The 20,667-nt window shown below is 40.3% G+C and overlaps 1 protein-coding gene across 1 annotated transcript in view; it reads left to right on the top strand.

Annotated features, from left to right (window-relative positions):
* Positions 1-12,270, top strand: part of gabrb4 (gamma-aminobutyric acid type A receptor subunit beta4) — a gene marked incomplete at both ends in the record, with an annotated part of 42,769 nt that extends 30,499 nt beyond the window's left edge. The window contains 6 exons of the mRNA XM_079485717.1: positions 5,778-5,860; positions 7,920-8,057; positions 10,038-10,190; positions 10,788-11,044; positions 11,612-11,701; positions 11,917-12,270. Coding sequence (XP_079341843.1) covers positions 5,778-5,860; positions 7,920-8,057; positions 10,038-10,190; positions 10,788-11,044; positions 11,612-11,701; positions 11,917-12,270 — 1,075 coding nt within the window. The remainder of the gene's footprint in view (positions 1-5,777; positions 5,861-7,919; positions 8,058-10,037; positions 10,191-10,787; positions 11,045-11,611; positions 11,702-11,916) is intronic.
* Positions 12,271-20,667: the final 8,397 nt, after the last annotated feature.

Below are 20,667 nucleotides of genomic sequence, written 5' to 3'. Positions count from 1 at the left end.
CTTTAGCGTAGCCACGGTACGTATGCAAAGCATCCTCCATATGACCCACAAACGCAGGGATTTAGAAATATGCATAGGGTTGTGCTGGGATTTGGAGGAGAAAAGGCTAATGCTCATAGTCTAGGGTTTTAACCACTGTGTAAAAGGGGATCGGATTCGATAGGATGTTTAAACTGAGCGTCTACTGTAGCTGACTGTTTACACCACATTTACGAGACATCATGGCCGGTCTGTTAAGAAGGGGATACGAAATAGATTTAAAAGGAGAACAAACACATGTTACAAAGAAATAATGTGCTTTTAGGGATATTGTTTGCTTCCGAGCCACATGAAGCAGTTTTCAACTCAAAGCGTTTCAGAGCTAAAAACAAACGTGCCTCTAAATGCTAATTATAGGATGTCCACAGTTAAATGCACAGAAGGCAGTGTAATAGCTACATTACTATGCTCCATTACCTAATTTAACTCCACAATCATGTGTATGGCGTTTGCTGTTGTCATGTTCATTGTTATTGAAGGGATTTTAAATATATAAATATATATGTGAGGGCTACTTATTTTTTTCCAAAAAAAAAATTGACATCAATGAAGGAGCAAGTTTTTGAATATATGCAAATAAAGCCACCAACAAAGAAATGTAGCCAGTAGCCTAAACAGCAGTTTTTTATCCTATAAGTTATGGTTTACATCATGGTATCCATGAAATCAAATGTAGTTTTTTTTCAGTAGTGGCCATCATAATAAAGTGGACTGGAATCTGTATAAACGGCATTTTTGACCTAGATCAGAGCAGTATTGGTCATGTTGTAGCCGATGCTGTTCATTTAGATTTTTGTAGTGACATTTATTGGTTTCCGGAACCAAGTAAAACAGTAAATGTAGGTGTATTATATTAGGGGTGGAGTTTGGGGTGGAAGCTCTGAATGCCTATGCCGCCATCCTCTATTTATCGTTTAAGGACTAGTCCACCAGTGACAAAAGGACCTACCCCAAAACTGGGAACTACATAAAACGTTACACTTTATTTTGACAGTGTACTTTAGAATTCATTCTGACTACTTCCGAATACATAACTTGCAGTGTAAATCCACAGTCACAATTGACTTTTCGTTCCATTGACTTCCATTCATATGCGTGCGAATGCATCAAACCGGGATTGTAAGGACGTCGAAAGATATTTTGCATTTCGCTATGTAGCAAAATTCGAGTTTGGTGAACTCTGACCTGCGAATTTGCGTCACGTGAATGCGTGAGTCCAATAGAAGATCAAAACGTCCCAACGTGATCTCTCGGTACAGAAATGGAAAAAATAGAGGAATCGCCCCTACCCATTTTTGCAGTGACCGCGGAATAATACTGACTATCTTTTAGCCACTAGAATGTACAAAAATTACCGTTTATTACCTCATGTCTTCTGCAGAACACAAAAGACGATTTTTGGACACATTTCTCAAAATATCTTCTTTTGCATTCCACAAAAGAAAGAGTCATACACAGGTTTTTAATGACATAAGGGTGTATAAATGTTATAATTGAGGTGTTATAAAATTAATTGAATTATTACTTTTATTAGAGCTATCCTTTTAAATGAACAGAAAGTAGAGGGTGTGAAAGAAGCCACAGACTGTCATATTGAGTAGGTTTCTATGATATTGGACATAAACGTAGATGAAGTGTGAAGTTATAAATTTCTGATCAGCAACTTCTAACAAACTAACGTTTTGCACCTTGAGACTAGCACAAAGTGCTAGTCTCAAGGTGCAGAGGCAGCTGTTGAAAGGCTTGAGAAATGAGCTCCGGGTTTTGAAGCGTTGTCAAAATGTTCTGCATAGCTGTTAAAATGTGCTCCATAATTGCATTGTGTGAATGTGTGCTCTGAACTTTGCACTCTCAGTAATTTTTAGCTTTGTGTAAACACAGGCTAAGTAAGATTAGATAATAGAAGATTTATGTCACACAGTAATATACGGTATTGCTCTTAAAAAATCCTTTATGGAATGGCATATCCTTACCAGAGAGACAATAGAATACTGGTTCAAAAAGAACATCAAACTCACATTTGACAATCTAAGCAGTTTTTTATTATTTTAGTTATTTCTAGTTCCCTATCGATACTTCACTCGTACTGCGTAGCAGGACGCTATGGGGGGAAACTCTGATGACTGAAGCTTTCTCCAATAACACAGGGAAAAACTGCACGGCCATTGGTTTATGAAAAGTAAAACTTTATACCAATCGCAGCGAAACTGCATGGACCTATGGCGATGGAGCATATAAGCAGACACATCTCCGCAGTGTCCTCAGATCTCTTCTCCTTCAGCGACGACTCTACCTTCGCTTCCCGGGCCTGATTGATTTGCCGTCGAAAATCACCTGCAGCGGATTCGACTTCGTGCTCTGCGGCTTCGCTATCCAGCAGCGCCGGTCTTTTCCCTGCCGCCATCCGGCTACTCTAAAAGAGCTTATTTTCTGAGCAAATTTCCACGCCGTTGTTTAAAAATGGCGCTCCGTACTTGTCACACAAGTTTTCCTGCACGCTGCTGATAGTCATGGCGAGTGCGTCTCATGTTTGGGGGCTTCCCACATCGAAGACGGACACAAAGAGATGGAATCCGCTCATTGCGAGAGTATGAGTCTCTCCTCTCTGCGCTCGCAGATTGCTTTTCAAAGAGCGAATCTGCTCCTCGTGCCCTCCCGCCTACTTTCTCGCAACAAGTTGTGCAGAGGACCTAAGCGCTCGGATGAGTGTTGGCACACGCCGTCTCTGTGTGCCTCGCTTTCTCCACGGAGAGACCAGCGTGTGCCAACAATCAAGCCCCTCTACAGCGGATTCACCATTTTTTCCAGAAGTTCACAAGGAACTAACCAGTCATGGTGCGCCCCCTATTCAGCTCGTCCACGACCAGGTTTGGCCCAATCGGCTCCTCTATACTTTCCCCCCAATCGCTCTTATATCTTAGATGATCAGGAGGATCCGAGATCAGGCGCACAAAGTGCTTTTCGTAGCCCCACTCTGGGCAAACCAGCCGTGGATCGTGGACCTGTCTCAGCTGCTTGTGGCAGCCCAGTGGCCGATTCCCCTGAGACGAGACCTCCTCTCTAAGGCAGGTAACACAATCTGGCACCGAATCTTGCGACGTATCATTGATACTGTCCTTCCTGCAGGAGTTTTTGGAAAAGGGTCGTTCCCCTTCCACACTCAAGGTCTATGTGGCAGCCATTTCTGCTTCCCCCTTCCCTATAGCAGGTCAAACGGTGGGAAAGAAGAACCTCGTTGTTCGTTTCTTAAATGGGTCCGGGAGGCTCTGTCCTTCTCGCCCTTCTACTATCCCTGTATCGGATCTTCTTCCCACGATGTTGGGAGCTCTGAAGAGCTCTCCCTTTAAGCCTTTGCAGTCTGTGGACCTTTGTTCCATGACGCATAAGGCCGCTCTGCTGCTAGTGCTGGCATCCGTTAAATGCATGGGCGGTTTACAGGTGCTCTTTGTGAGCCCTGCCTGTCTTGAACTTGGGCTTCTAGCGTGGTCCTCAAACCGAGACATGGCTACGTACCGAAGGTGCTCTCTAACCCGTTTAGGGCACAGGTAGTGACACTCTCTGCACTACCCTCCTCCGAGCAGGACCCGGAGCTACACCTGCTCTGCCCTGTCAGAGCACTGAAGGTTTATATAGAGCGTTCTGCCCCCTTCAGGTGCTCGGAACAGCTCTTTGTTTGCTTCGGTGATCGCACCAAGGGGTCCCCGGTCACGGAATGCTCTCATTGCTTTGCCGTCCACATTCACCAGATTCTATAGTCTGGATGTCTCGGCCTCACAGGCTCGGGTCCTCGCTGCTAAAGGACTTATACTAGGTTGCCGGCCTACCGTTGCTCAAACCGTGCCGGCACTAGGCACACTGTTGTTGGGACGATTACAGGAAAGAGCCACCTTTTTACTTGGCCCTGTCCACTCGGCAGGGCTTCCCTGCTCATGCTTGGCCCCCAAACCTTGTTCTGATGTGTCTGCTTATATAGCCATAGGCCCCGCCCCCTTTGGCGGGCTCCATCGCCATAGGTCCATGCAGATTTGCTGCCATAGGTTTAAAGTTTTACTTTTCACAAACCAATGGCCGTGCAGTTTCACTGTGTAATTGGAAAAAGCTTCAGACATCTGAGAAAAATAAGTTTTCCCCATAGTGTCCTGCTACACAGTACTCGGTCCCGTATCTCAGGGAATCGAAGTTAGGTAAATAAACAAGAACGTTCTAGTTAATTATATGAATTTGTAAGTAAATGTGTCAAATAAACTAGTTGCTGTTACATGACACATACAGTAGATGTACACCATGGACACCATTTAAAGGGATAGTCTTAAAAGGAAAATTCCTTCATGAATTACTCAACCTTAAGTTGTTCTAAACCTGTATACATTTCTTTGTTCTGTTAAACACGAAGAAAGATATTTAGAAGAATGCTAGCAACTGAGATTTCTGTGAAGAAGTAAAGTGCTTATGAATATGAAAACATGTGAGCTTCGCGTTTCAGCTTTTAAACTCTTTTGAAACTATTTTACTGGAAATGCATTTCACGTTTTTACAAGCTCAGGGATTGCAGATGTTGTCCGTACATTGAATGAAACTCTGAACATTCATGTAACTGTTTTAAAGATTTGCAGAGCTTGTGTCACAAGATGTTCTTAATTTACATTGTGGCTGGTTTACACAGGCAATATACTGCAGAACATTTGCACCAAGAAATCAGAAGAAGAACCGTTATGAAAGAACTGCTATGAAATAAACATTGCCAACACAGATGAAACACACACAAAATGGACTTCACCTGTTGCTTGTCACTGGGTCGTCCCAGTTTTCTCCAGAAGTGAATGTCAGAGGTGGCATTGGCCAGCAGACTGAGCTGAAATAGCTCAGAGGTTGCGCAGTAACAAAGCCCGAGTCCTAAAGCCACCAACACTTAAGTAATTTCTAAGCAACAACCACTACAAGTGGAGCCTACACTATATCTTACACATAACGTAATAGAGAATGGTCAGTTAACATACATTTTTGGAAACTCATGTGCACACAATCAACTTGCAAGACAAGTACACTGGTACTTGTCACCACAGTACGCCCTCACAGTACGTGTCAGACAAAGGACGTACTTTATTAGCACACGCCCACAATTCAGGCAAACACACACAAATTGCATGTTCAAAAGGAGGCTTCAGTGATAGAACTTTCATTTGCCTTTTCCATTGACCTGAGACATGTAGACATTACGGTGAACAAATGTGACTTCACTGTTATTAGCTTTCCTGACATCTTTAGGCTTGGAAGCTGATTTGCACAAGGAGACATTTCCGGAAGAAGACAACTGCATTGGGGGTTAAACTAAGCCTTTGTAGATGACAGTTTTTTTTACTATGTTATGAATTGCACATGGAAGAAATATTTGTGAATATGTTTTTTATAAACAAAATACATTTATACACAGACAGACAGATCAAGCATATTTCCTTCATATATTATTGATAATTATCTCTATCATACCTCTGAAAGGGATTTAATTCACTAACATTTTAAATTTGTAAGAATCAAGACTCTCTAAACATCACCGACGATTGAATTTTGTTCTTTTTCTAAGAATATGAGAATGGCTGCCAAACATTTTCTCATGACTGAGATATCCACATGGCGCAGTCAAGGCTAAACTATGATTTCCTAAAGGTTACCAAGGTAACGGTGGCACAAATTTTCTCTTCTCCCTTTCTCTACCCGCCTCCTTGCTTTCCATTTTCCAGAATAACAACTACAGCAGCTTGCATGATGGATCTGAGACGATACCCCCTCGATGAGCAGAACTGCACCCTGGAAATTGAGAGCTGTGAGTATCACTGAGTGAGCAGAATTGACAACACACACAAACAAGCTTTTTTTCCGGAATGAAACACTAGCGTACATTTCACTGCATCTTGTAGGATATATACTGTTTGCTGTGTATAGGAATGGTCTAGAAAGCTAATGAGATGCATTATTGACCTAATAAACAAAGAATATAAATTAGGGGATGTAACGTACGCCCTGTGGTTGTCGTGGATTGGCGTTTGTTTGGTCTACCTCCAAAACAAGTTAAATTCAGCAAGTTGTGTCCAGTTCTCACAAATAAAACATATTTTGTGCAATAACTAATATTTTTTAAATTTATCTTTTGGCAGTCAAGTCATAAAATAAATATTGATGTAAGATGTAAGTAAGATCAAGTAAGATGTTAAAATGACATTTTACAATTTTTACAAATGATTTTGAAACTTGAGCATTTGGGTACAATATCATGGTAGCTTTTACGGTATAAATACCTTTTTACATAAACACATTTGTTTTTATGCTTTTCAAAGATGATGTCAGTATCTTTCCACTTTTGTCTCAGATGTTTCCCCTAAAATTAACCTAAATAAAGACTTGAATTACTTATAAGAGTATATTAAACAGTCATATAAAGTAATGTTATTTATCTAATACATTTTTAATTAAAAGGGGAAATTAGGGCTGTCAAACGATTAATCACGATTAATCAAATCCAGACTAAAAGTTTATGTTTACATAAAATATGCCTGTTTACTGTGCATAGTAAGCTAGTACGTATAATAAATATCCATATGCATGTATTTTAGAAAAATAGACAAATCAAAAACATTTATATGTAATTAAAATTATTTGTAAATATAAATAAATACATATTTCCTAATATAGTAAATTGTATACATGTACAGTATGTGTATGTGTTTATAAATACAAAATTAATATGCACAGTACACAGACATATGTTATGTGAACACAAATTTTGATTTGCGGTGCAATAAATCGCGATTCATCGTTTGACAGCCTTAGTGACAATTGATTACGGATTTCGGTGTCATTAGATCTGTAGTGTGAATTTGATCTTCTATTCATCTCGGTGTTGATCTCATTCTTATATATGTAAGTAGAGATGTTTTCGCACATAAACTGAAATTTTTGTGTAAAACGTAAATCCTGTGTCATTTCAAATCAGTGGCCATTGCCAACCATAATTTTTCTGACAAATCATACTTGCTGACAGCATAACTTGAAATAAAAGTCCAACTGCAGACAACTGGAATTTGAACTCATCCAACTCATCAATTTCGCTTTTCGCTTCTTATCTCGGTCACACTCCACAGAGACCTAATGTAAGCAAACGTAATCATTAAGCCCATTTAGAGCGATCACCCATATCTGCAGACCTGCCCACTCTGTCATTGGTGATAAATGTTCTTTAAAGGCTCTGACTCTGAGGCCTCGTGGCACAATACCATAGACAGACGCAGGTAAGATTGAAGGTGTTTGCCAGTTTATCAATGAGCCGCCCTGCACTATTGATCACACAGTGGTACCAGGATGCTGTGCCCTGACCATCACAGGCACATCAGTGGGGTTCAGACAAATAGCTAGTCTCGTGTTTTAAATGATTGCACGGTATGCGCATTGTTTCATGCTTACAACATTTCCTTACATTTGGAACAATATTGTTTGATGTTCCGATAAATAAATGCCTTCGCTGTCATTAACTGTACAATAGCCCTCGTGAAATATGAGCAGAACAAAACTTTGTGTGCGTTGTTTATAAAATCCCGATGTTAAAAATGAAAGTGCAGTGGAATTTTGATACTGGTGAGGAAAACGTCAATACTCTGGAATGAAACACTAATATTCAATATTAAATATATTTATTAGCAGAGTTAACGTTCACGGCAGCTCAGATCGGTAAAATATATTGTTCGTACCAGACTAGACAATACTAAAACTTGTTCTTGTTTTCGCATTGAGCCTTGTGGCTGGCTAAATGTAAACTGTTATATTTCACTGCAATGTTTGACTCAAATGTACTATCAGAATTCTTTATCCTTTATGCTTTCTCCATGCAGATGGATACACCACAGACGATATAGTGTTCTTCTGGCAAGGAGGGGACAGCGCTGTGACTGGTGTGGACAAACTAGAATTGCCTCAGTTCTCCATTGTGGAGCTACGCCTTGTGTCCAGAGAAGTGAGGTTCACAACAGGTATGAACGAATCACATCAAACTACAAATGGTCCAATTGTGAAATATGTAGCGGAAATAAATAAAAACATACTTTTCACTTTTATCCAAAATAAGGTGGCCAGAAGTGACTGTTCCCAGGGACACCAACAGCACAGGATTTCGGCTACGCGTCCTCCTGATATCGTGTTTCTGGGGATGCAGAATGCAAAATATGTGTTTCGTTCATCATGTGAATCTTTGTGCATCGAGCATCATGTCAAAATACGTGCCGATCGGGTTTATGATGAAAGAGATCCTTTTGTCTTGGTCGCTTAGTCTTATGTATAATCCGAGTCCAATGTTAAGTGAGTCTTGCGAGTACCTTTTGAACGTGAGCTTCTCTTTTATCATAAACCCCTTTGCACGTCAGCACCAGGCATGTATTTTCACTCCTGCATCCCCGGAAACGCAACCTCAGGAGGATGCAGCCGATATCCTGTACAGGTGGTTTCCCCGGGAACAGACGCGTCTGTTTCCTGTCAGAGCTGAGTGGTAAGAGCATTGCGTTAACAACGCAAGGTTGTGGGTTGGATCCCAGGGGATCGCAGATACCTATGTAAAATGTATAGGATAATGCTATGTAAGTCGCTTTGGATAAAAGCGTCTGCCAAATGCCTAAATGTAAATGTAAATGTCTGGTCACCTTAATCTAAAATACCTTGTTGTGTTCGGGACATAGCATTAGCATTAGCATTACTAGATCTATGTCCTATAAGCTTCCCCAATTTTGAAATTAATTCATTAATCGAATTATTTGGAAAAATAAAAGGAGCTAAACAGCGACAATAATACCTATTCAGTTTGGCAGGAATAAGATTAAAAACAAAACAAAAGTGATGTACAATTTCAACTATTTAGAAATTTTCGAAAGTACAGTAGCATCTTACTGGAAAGCACCGCTAAACTGAAAAAAAACTGGAGACTTTTAGTTTAGTTACTCCCCATGACCGACACTAAATTAATGGCCCAGTATATGCTTCATTGGCAGCAGTGCAGTGCATTGCAAGAGATCTACTGAAGATTTAAGGTTTTCGCCATGTGCTGTTCAACTTAAATTAATTTATAAATGCAGCTTTCATTTCAAGTGCTCTTGCCCTTGTGTGCTCTTGTTTATTCAGATTCATGGGAACGCAACCCGATAAACATGAATAAAAAAACGAGGGGGGTATATTGATTCATCAAATTTACAGGAAGCGAGCTGTGACTGGGTCATCTCACATCGCGTGCCGCTCGCAGTCAATTGCCATTTAAATTACAGTCTGATCGCTTTCGCAAAGTTACCTCCCTCTCTCTTTGATAAAATTGAAGCCGAAAGGCTCCCGGTGGAAATTGTTCTGCATCCTTAGTTGAAAACAGTTCACTTAAGCCCAAGTGCAGAGAGATGGGAACCGCAGGGAATAGACAAGACTATTTCTTTTGCGTTAATAAATATCCGTTGCAGCAATTTGAATAATCAGTACATTGAATGAGTCAATTAATCTTGCCACACCTGACATTGAGCTGGGCAGACTTTGAACAGTCACGTGCAGACTAATCTTAAAGCGGCCAATCGAAACACGCTGCTGTTTTCTTGTATAGTAAACCAGACTTCATATATTAACATGACATGCTCTTTAGTTACATTTTTCTTAAATTCCCCTGTAAAAAAAGCTAAACGGAAAATAGACACTGCAGGCTTTTGTGACAACTCTCAGAGGGCCATGGACACTGTCTGCTGAGAGAGGGGTTTCAGAAAAATCTGCCATGTTTGCGACTTTCTGCCATGTTTAATTGGAATGGAACTAGTCCCTGGGAAGAAATCCATTGCTTTGGGGAAATTAAATGCTCCATCTGAACAAATGGGGAAATTAATATACATTGTCTAAGTGCAGACATTGTAGATCAATTTTTCTTTTGCGTTTCCACTTACATGTTGACATCTTTTTTGTTCTCCTTGTGCTGTGTCTCCCCCCGTCTCCAGGTTCGTACCCTCGGCTGTCGCTGAGTTTCCGCATTAAAAGAAACATCGGCTACTTCATCTTGCAGACCTACATGCCCTCCATCCTGATCACAATCTTGTCCTGGGTCTCCTTTTGGATCAACTACGACGCCTCTGCTGCTCGTGTGGCCCTGGGTGAGGGTTTTGTTCAAGAGCATCTTGGATTTTTTGCCCCCTATAAAGATCATATCAATAGTGTTGAACTTCTTCCTCGAAACTTCCTGTACATCGCAACCATGATTAAAACTGTTTTGTTTTATGGATGGTAAAATACTCTTTTCTACCTCAGCTTAAATTGGAATTGCCCATTTCGTTGATAGGTTGAAAATGTATTAACGCTGTAGCTCTGTTGTGCAACAAACCATTGCTTACAGTGACATTAACTCTCGTCTGTTTGTCCAACCAATGGTCAACATATCCAAATACAATACTAGCAAACTTTGAAGCTACAATGCTACGTGCAGGTCAACCATTTTACGGCAGACATTATCAGCAACGGTTATGTTGAGAGTTAGATCAAATCCTTCCCTGCTAGGAAATCCAGCTTTATTAGCTGTTTTCGAGCTGGTCCAATCAGTTCATTGGCTGGTTAACAAGCCACCATGTTCCAAAAAACAACTTGAATAGCTTAAGCTGGTGTTACAAGCTGATTTGTTTCCGACACCAATATGTCTAACCAGCATGGATGCCATTTTAAGCACATGACTAATAGACAACCTGGCTTCCTTGCAGGTGTAACTACGGTGCTCACTATGACAACCATCAACACCCACCTGAGGGAGACCCTCCCAAAGATCCCCTATGTGAAAGCCATCGATGTCTACCTCATGGGCTGCTTTGTCTTTGTGTTCCTGGCCCTGCTCGAATATGCCTTTGTAAACTACGTGTTCTTTGGACGGGGACCCCAGCAGCAGAAAAAGATGAACGAGAGGCTGAACAAAGCCAACAACGAACGCCCCCGCTACGAGGAGAAGCGTCTGAGAGAACAGGTTTGCGTCTTTGATTCACAAATCACTTGTACATGTAGTTGTCGTGTAACTCAGAGGCTAATTTAATATAATTTAATAAGCGATTTAAATATTCATGCATGTCTGAATTATAACAGATACACTTGCTATGTAAGCAGAACAACCTCACTCATCAAAATAACTACTGCCTGAATGAATCGCTTCACATCACCGCTAAAAACGAACGTTCGATAGTCCATTAACCATCCTAATCGGTGATGTATTTCATTTGATTGAAGCTACTTTTCATTATTATAAGAGGTTCATCTTGCTCAGAACGTTACAAATTACATTGTCTTTTTTTTTATAAGATCCAATTTATTTTCACCCTCAAAAAAGTTTCTTTACGTGTTTTTACATTTGACAGTTGTGTGGACATAGTATCTCAATGTAAAAAAATACAGTCATGTTAGAAAATCTAATTATCAAATATTTTGTATTGACTCTCATATTTATGCATGTTTACATTATTAGATAAATAATATTGCTTGATTGTGAGAGTTTACGGTCGTTTTTATGTCGTCTTCATTTCTTCTTCTACGACGCAAGGACTCCATGTCAGCGCCGTTTCAAAGCAACACCCTCAGGTCATATACACAGCGAAGAAATCTGTATCTCGAGGAACAAAGGAAAGTCGGGGTACATGCATTTACAAATCATATGAGCTGAAATAGTGAAGAACGTGATAACTTTTCCAAGCTTTTTTAATTCTCTAAAGTAACATTTGTTTAAACTGTGACTTCACATCATTATTCTATCTGCATGAAAGATTGACAGGACATAAATACAGTGTAGGACCGCCCACTTCCTGTGCCTGCCCCTGACCGCACCTCTCTTTATTTTCTGTTCTCAAGGTGGATGCTTACGGAAACATTCTTCTCACCACTTTGGAGATGAACAACGAGGTGATGCCGTCCGACGTCGGAGGCAGCGTCAGCGACTCACGAAATTCCGTCATGTCCTTCGACAGCTCCGGGGTGCAGTTTCGCAAGCCCATGGCTTCACGGGATGGGTTCAGCCACCACTCGTTGGACCGCAGCGCTATGCGCAGTCGCGCCAATTGCCGACTAAGAAGGCGCTCATCCAAGCTGAAGCTCAAAATCCCCAACTTGACGGATGTTAGCACCATTGACAAGTGGTCCCGGATCATTTTTCCTATAACTTTTGGATTCTTCAACCTTATCTACTGGTTGTATTATGTGAATTGATATGCGTTCCCCTAGGAAACATGGGCCATATTTTGAGAGCACATTGAATTGGCTTTGATACAATTGGAAAATATGTGTACACATATATGAAAAGTTGATACATATGTATATGCATATTTCTATATATTATATTTCTATATACACATGCGTGTGTAAAACCTAAAGGACTTTTCTGGTGTAAAAAAGTATTATATAGAATGACTTGAATGTTTAAGAATAATATGAGAGAAACATTTCAAGTATTTGAATTTCTTTTCCTTCTGAAACAAACCACCAATAAACATACAAACAAACGTCAACGAGGGTACGGAACAAAAGACTGCATGATATTTTTGCTAAAAGAAAAGATTGTGAGATAAAAAGGACACAACCGAACGACTCATCGGCTTTTTATCGATACTGTAATCAGGCATTCCCAACCGCTGCTCATGAAAGTGGCTTTTTGGGACGTCAACCAAGCAGAACCCGAGGCCCGACCCACTGCTTTGCCCTCCCCCTGGAATAGACTCACGGAAATGTCCGTTTTGACACTGTACAGCAACCTCTTTTGGGATTATGTGTCATTCTTTGAATTTGCAAGTGACAAGCGTTCTCTCTTTACTGGACCTCAGCTCTGGTCTATGGTTTACACTGGACGGCTATCTTGAGTTTAACCAATGCACCCTGCCCAGAGTCAGTACGTTTTGATTTTCTCTCTTCCCTCTTTTGGCAATTCTCTTTTCTTTCCAGTTTGGTCTAAAGGTTTAACTGTGTTTTTGGAGGGCGTCACCTTAAAGTGTTCTGGAGGTAGTTCATCAGTAGTTAAATAAGCCACCGGTATTCTTCATTCATCTGGAATTTAAGAAAACGAAGAAAAAAATGATAGTGCACTCATTCATTCATTCAATCATTCAGTAGCCTTATTGACATGGTCAGGTAGTGTTCTTGTTCTCTCTTTACTCTTGTTCCTAGTGCATTTCATCTGTTCTCTTGATACAGTTCATCTTGTAGAGCTTTGTGTGTTTGGGAGTGGAAGGAAAACCCTTAGTGAGCTGGAACATTTCTTCAGAACTTGGATTTGAGGTTAGTCCATCAACTATGTGAAAATGTACAAAATAAGGAAAGAAAAGAAAAGATTATTGTGTATTAAACAGGGGATGTGACCACAGTTTTTATCTGTTTCATGTTTAAGTCGATCGATCCGACCATAGTGTGACCTGATATTGTATATATTCAGTCAGCGTAGTGATTCATCCTGAGAACGGTACGCACCGACGTTTTAAGTTTCTCTAAAATGTGCCTGTCTGAAACCTGAAGGATGTGTCCTCAGTTCATCAATCAGTGAAAGAGGGTCAAACGATCCTTGATATATGACCTTTCACTTTAAGCACTGCAGACCCACCCACAGCTTTGATGTTTTGCATCTTGGGATTGAATCTCGGAGATTAATTACATCGGCATAATCAGGAAAAAAGCTTCTGAGTTATTTCGGGGCAAAATGACATGTACTATAAAAGCCATGAACTGAAGTGACAACCAAAAAGGCCTATAATCCATTTCTCGTTTTACCATTTACCTCAGATTAACCCAACACCACTTTCCAGGGGTTCGCCTCATTATGATTTACCTCAACATTTTACGGGGGGGTCCTTCAACACTGTCACTGAGGTCATCAGATCTCAATCTGTACACACACAACCACCCATGTCAACATCCACATTCATCCTTTCATCTTCCGTCCATTTCATCCGAACCTCGATCACAAAGTCTCTAGACGTCTCAATGCTCAGAGTAGGTCAGCTGAGGAGAAGCGAACGGTTGAGTGATGCTTTTCACTGCGATGTTGGATCAGCTTTTCAGGATTGCTTGAAAACTGAGCAAGGAGACATTTAGAAAGAAGGTCCAGTGATGGCCCTGGAACACGAGAGCCTTGGACTATGTTGAGTTGGATATTGCTGGGAGGACAATCTGAGCAGGTCTCAGCCCTCAAAGCTCAAGATAGCCCACCGGCTCTCGCATCATACCACACTAGACCTCTCAACTGTGGGAAAAGGGAGGGCAACAGAAAGACCAGTCACCAAACCACAGATCAGTCACTCATAGAAGGAAGAATGGAATCAATATCAAAGGCTGTACCTCACGGTACAAGCAAGGTCCTACATTACTTGTCAGCAGATGACGACAGAAGCATATTTGAGGGATTTTCACTTATTGTGTTTTATTTATTATTGTGAGCATGACCATAACACCTGTGCAAGGGAGTCGGTACTCTCAAGTGCAAATAGGGAAATGCACAGATTTTAAGTGTAGCAATTAAGTTAAGCGCAAATCTGCACTAAATGAGGCAGGAGGTCAGAGTGCTTCTCATGCTTGAGGTATTATGAGTGTTACAGGGGGTGCCTTGGCCGGATTACAACTCCCAGTAGGCATTGAAGATGCTGCAGTGCTTTGCCTAGGAAAGTTCAAAGGCAAACATTAGGTTTAGCCAAGTTAGAAGAATTAAGTACTGTACATTTGGGATAAGTTAACCCATGCGGTTTAGACCTGAATTTATAATGTAGACCTATTAAGCTCCAATTTTAGTCCACCTCCACTAGTGCAGTATTTTAGATTTCAGTTGGTTAGCGGCAAACCTTGGATACGTGCAGTGAACAGAAAGAGCTTGCATCGCCTTTGACAGAAGGGGACATTGGCGTAGGCATGACATCTATGTGGCATTTGTTTAATTAAGCGCAAGCTACTATTAACTGATAAGACTGCACAATATCACAATTTAAAGGATATCTATATATTTTTCTATCAGATATTTGTGCTCTATGAAGTTATCAATCAGTGTGACGTATGTAAGTGCTCTATTTTCTCCTGCGCAACTGATAGAGCAAAGAAATCCAATATGGTATATATTACTCATAACCTGTGATTTGGTATATTATCCATGGGACTAGTGGATAAATAGAAATCCTTAGAAGTAGATAGTACAAGGTGTTTCATGAATACAGTATATGCACGTAAGTTACCACACATTTACTCCGTAGCTTATTTTAGACTACACAAACCCATTAACACTTGCTGGCACTATATAGTTTAACTTGCTAGTAGTCAGCTTAATGTTCACAGGGTACCCTGAAACACTAGTGGTCCACGTGTCAGAAACGTCCAGTGTTATGTTTTTCAGTTGAGTAAGGATTAGCTAGATGCTAATGCAGCCATACTGTGCCACTGAGACATGCTGGATGTTTGCTAAAGCAGATATTGGGTTGATCATCGTGTTCATGTAGCACCAGCACTCTGTTATTTCACAGTGAGCTTATACCTAGAGCCGATATTAGGTAGAATTCTGGATTGTGGACATTTGTCCCGGCAAGATTTGCCTTAACAAGATCACTAAGCATTTTGTGAAACATTTCAGAGCAATACAATGCAAATACCACAACGTTCATGAAGGAGGTATACTCTTTCAAGTCAATTCAAGCCTTAAAATTGGTTTTAGAGCATTGTAATTTGACCATTGGACATTTGTCATTTAGTCCGATGACAATTTAGTCATCCGTAGTACATCCTTGAGAACTAGTTTGTTCTTGCAGTCTCGCTATAATGGAAGGAACCAATTATAATCTGTGGATTTAAAGTACCGCTGTGTACTAACCAGACACCACCTGATGCTGTGACATGCAATAGCAGTTATCTTTTCCATGTCCTACTTAGTCGTGACGGTGGTACATGGCGAGTTACAAATAGATTAACATGGAAAATATAAATTTTATTGTGTGTTGCACCATGTGTGGTTAGAATGCGGTGTAAAGGTTTTTCAAGTTATCAGACGATAGAAGCAGGACTAAAAATTCAGTCCAGTAAGAAAACAGATGTTGGAATTGTATTTCCTCTAAGAACAATCCCTTTATTATCCGCACTCCTGTAGAAATAATTTTCTAAAACAATATTCGGTTCATTTTCTGGGTCACTTGGTTTCAAAAGTGAAATGTGGCTAATGTAGATTAGGTTAACATAAATTTGTATATCAATAACCTATTTGGGAATCTTTATTTTTGTTCAGAAGTATACAGTACATTAACTGTACACATTTTCCTAGAAAACGGAGGGTTGACAATTTAGTCAATTGCTAATAAGTTTGTAATTAGCTGGCTTGATCTATTCACCAAGTCTGCAACCTACTACTATACAAATACAATGATAGCTGTATTAGCTGTACAGTATATCTTTTATTTATAATGGCACAGGTTGCTGGTTCTAAAATAAAATCTTAGACGTCAGGGTAATCACACAGTCTCGATAGAGCTTATATTTGCGGGATATCTGGTGCAAATCATACAAACATTTAGCCATTTTTTTAAGGTTTATGGTTTAATCATAGTGCTGGGGTAGATAATTTGTCATTAAGACCACTTTACCAGTTTACAAGGGTCATTCGGCCAAAATACTCAGACAAATGTAGCAGCAGTAGGTTGAGAGCGGGATGGTGGTTGACGTAAGGCAAGTCCGTATTACACTACTGGTCTTTTGTGTTGTTATTGACAATTTTGTGTTTTTCCAAAAATACAAAGGCTACGTTGTGACGGATTAGCTATTTTGTGCCAATGCATCATCCTGTGCGTCTTTGATTTGTATGAAATGAATTCATCGGAAGGTTGTCGGACTTGTTATCGTACATTAGGAATGTGTCAGATGGGTTTCAATTGTAAAAGATATTGCTATAACTATAACACAATGAGAAATTAGAATAACATTATGTCCAGGTAGCATACTCTTTAACACCGAAGGGATTGTCAACCTTTTTTGGAGAATGTGACTCATCGTAATAGTAAAGTATGATTTCTTTGGTGTCTTTACTGGTGTCCGGTTAGGAGATAGGGACGCTCTTCTTTTGCCTTGCACTGTGTTTCGGTTTCAGACTAATATATTGCTTTAAAAATAATTTTTGTTCTTTGTAACAAGAGTTTTGCACAACTTGTTTCGGGGGTTGGGGGGAGTGCGGTCTGGCACAACTCAATGATGCTAATGTTTTCTGATGACAATGGAGGACATAATAATCTTCGCACTAAACACAAATCACCCCATATGCTCACGTCCGCATTTTCATACCATTAACATAACTCGACAAATCATCGAATAGCTTTTACTCAAGTTCATTGTTTTTGTCTTTTGCTACATCCACCCGCCAAGCAGGAGAAAAAGGAAGTACAAAAACTGTTGAACTGATTTTAATGTGAATTTTTCTTGCCTCTTGTGTATATGTGTAATTACATGTGAATTGTATTGTAAATATGATATCTTTCACTTATATTTCTTAATGCATGAACAAAACAGGGCAGTTGCTAATAACAGCTAGCCTCGATGCTATCGGCATGGACAGCTTTTTGCAGCACAGGCATAACGAAACCTATCTCTGAAAAAAGAAAAAGAAGAGGAAAAAAATCACAAAAGATAACGGTTTTGTTTTGCATGTCTTACGTTTTTGGAAAGGTTTATTTTCATAATTTTCTATTCTGGAACTGGCCATTCACGTCACCCTCGCACGCAAAGAAAAGGTTTTTTGTTTTCATGGACAGGCATTGAACCAAACACTGTAAACCTTTATTTAAATTAAGAGCTTGAAAAGAAATGATGACGATTATAATAATGATAAATCTGTAAAGCTACCACAGCGGGAGAGCAATGGAGAAAAAAAGTAAAGAATATGCACATTTTCATCCTCTCTTGCGTTCTATGTATCACATACGGTTTCGAGTAGATAAACACACCTAGATTTGAATAGACTAGACCTGCTTACATCTCGTCGAACAGAAGAGCCGGAGTTCGACTGGCAGACTTCTTCTCTGGTTATGAAACCTTTACCGAGCAAATCAGAGTTTGTACAAATGGATGACCCGGAGATTTTGCTGTGTTGGATATCTTGTTTTCTTTGCAAAGGGATGATGTTCCCGATACATACTGTATAAACACAGCACATGCGAGCAGACCTTCTAACTAACCTGAAGTGAAAATCCTCCAAAAATTGGCAAATGTCTAGGGCACCCACTCCATAAGTGATTGATGAGAATTCAATCGCTATTCAGTACTGTTTTGTTTCATTTCTAGTTGCCTGTGTTTGTTGTATTCTTTCAATGAATTGTTACTCTTAGCGTTGATGTTTTCTCATAGAAGGGAAATATATTTCTACTTTCCACCCTGCCCTGAAAGTAAAATGCAATCTGTTTTTTTTGTGTTGTACTGGTTTCGTTCACATAAAGATCTCGGTTTTAACTGTAGAGGTGTGATGAATTTTGATGATCCATTTGGGGATATGATTTGTCTTCATGAAATCAACATTTGTAAAAATAAGGTTGTATTTTCTTCATTCCGTTACTTTAGCTTTTTTATGTTTTGGTTTCTGTTTGTTTATATGCTTTTGTTTCTTTTTGTCAGTGCCAATTAATGTAATGGTGTCGGTCAGCTTTTCTAGGTGTTTGAGCAAAATGTGTTTTTTACTAATACAAGATGTTAAAGTATGTGGTACAAAAAAGGGTTCTAAATAACCAACTGACTTTTTACAAATAAAGGCTTATACAGTAAAGAATGACAACGCACGTCTTTTTGTTTGCCATTTGTGGACTAATGGTTGCGTTTCTTTGTTTTGCCTGAAAAGTTTAAACTTATTAGTCCCCAAATGGTAAATCGTATCTTTTTTGTTTCATAACGAAATATAACCAAACTGCTGCAGGTCTTGACCTTGTAAGTTCATTTTCTTTCTGTTTTTTGAAAGGGCTGCAGAGACAAAAAGAAAACAGGGCAAACTGAGATTGCGAACAGACGTAAGACCATAGCAATGTCTTGTATAAACAGTTTGAATTTGATTATAATCTTGACAAAATACATAGGACATACATCCCGCCCAACCATTGGTCCTGAATAAAGAACAATCTGAATCCCTGCTGGAAGAGTGTAATCTTTGCCCCATAACAACATTAGTCTGGATGCTCATATTTGCCAACATCTCAAAGTGTTTGCAAAATGTATATCGGCGCTCCCATATGTCTTAAAGAGCAATCTAACTCGCTGTGAAGAGAAACTGAAAGTCTTGCATCATTTCGTTCAAAATAAACTGGGAGATGAAACTCAATCGGAAAGGAACAGAATCTAGGAAGTTTCCCCTCTTTGACATGGACTGTGTGATTTGTTACATATTATATATTTTTCTGTATCCTGTTTGACACCTTTTATGAATAAGATTAGCTGGATTAATCCATTAGCAACACAATTTGCCATTCATACGTATATTACAATATAATTTACATCATGATTGTGTATGGTTTCATCCATATTCCTTTACAATCTACTTTTACCTAAGTAACAGTTAAGTTTAGAGGAGGAGCTTCGATCTTGCTTTTTTGAATGACTTTTATTGTATGAATTCATGTGAGATTGCCACCATGTACAGTAGCTAAATTTTTCTGTGAGATAAGTTGGCATTAGAGTATTTAAAACTATGATTTACTATTTAGTGAAAGTATTTCAATGCAATATTTACATTCATAGTAAAATAATTTTTCATGTAATAAGACATTTGAATGTACATAGAACGTAATGTATAATAGTGTCCCACATATCATATGCAACAATTTACCATCCATCCATTTTCTACCACTTATCCGGGGCCGGGTCGCGGGGGCAGCAGTCTAAGCAGAGATGCCCAGACATCCCTCACCCTAGACACTTCCTCCAGCTCTTCCGGGGGGACACCGAGGTGTTCCCAGGCCAGCCGGGAGACATAGTCCCACCAGCGTGTCCTAGGTCTTCCCCGGGGTCTCCTCCCGGTCGGACGGGCCCCGAGCACCTTCCGGGGAAGGCGTCCAGTAGGCATCCGTAACAGATGCCCAAGCCACCTCAGCTGACCCCTCTCGATGTGGAGGAGCAGCGGCTCTACTCCGAGCTCCTCCCGGGTGACAGAGCTTCTCACCCTATCTCTAAGGGATCGCCCAGCCACCCTGCGGAGAAAGGACCACAGACCCCATACTCCCGAAGCACCCTCCACAGGATGCCACAAGGGACACAGTCGAATGCCTTCTCCAAATCCACAAAACACATGTGGATTGGTTGAGCAAACTCACATGAACCCTCCAGCACCCTGTAGAGGGTGTAGAGCTGGTCCAACGTTCCACAGCCTGGACGAAAACCACACTGTTCCTCCTGAATCCGAGGTTCTACTATCGGCCGTATTCTCCTCTCCAGTACCCTGGCATAGACTTTCCCGGGAAGGCTGAGAAGTGTGATCCCCCTGTAGTTGGAACACACCCTCCGGTCCCCCTTCTTAAAAAGAGGGACCACCAACCCGGTCTGCCATCCCAGAGGCACTGTCCCCGACCGCCACGCGATGCTGCAGAGGCGTGTCAGCCAAGACAGCCCCACAACATCCAGAGACTT

Source organism: Barbatula barbatula (genome assembly GCF_947034865.1).
Source record: "Barbatula barbatula genome assembly, chromosome: 22".
In the NCBI taxonomy this organism is placed as follows: domain Eukaryota; kingdom Metazoa; phylum Chordata; class Actinopteri; order Cypriniformes; family Nemacheilidae; genus Barbatula; species Barbatula barbatula.
The sequence above is the reverse complement of the archived record's forward strand: the minus strand, read 5'-3'. Positions and strand labels throughout refer to the sequence as shown.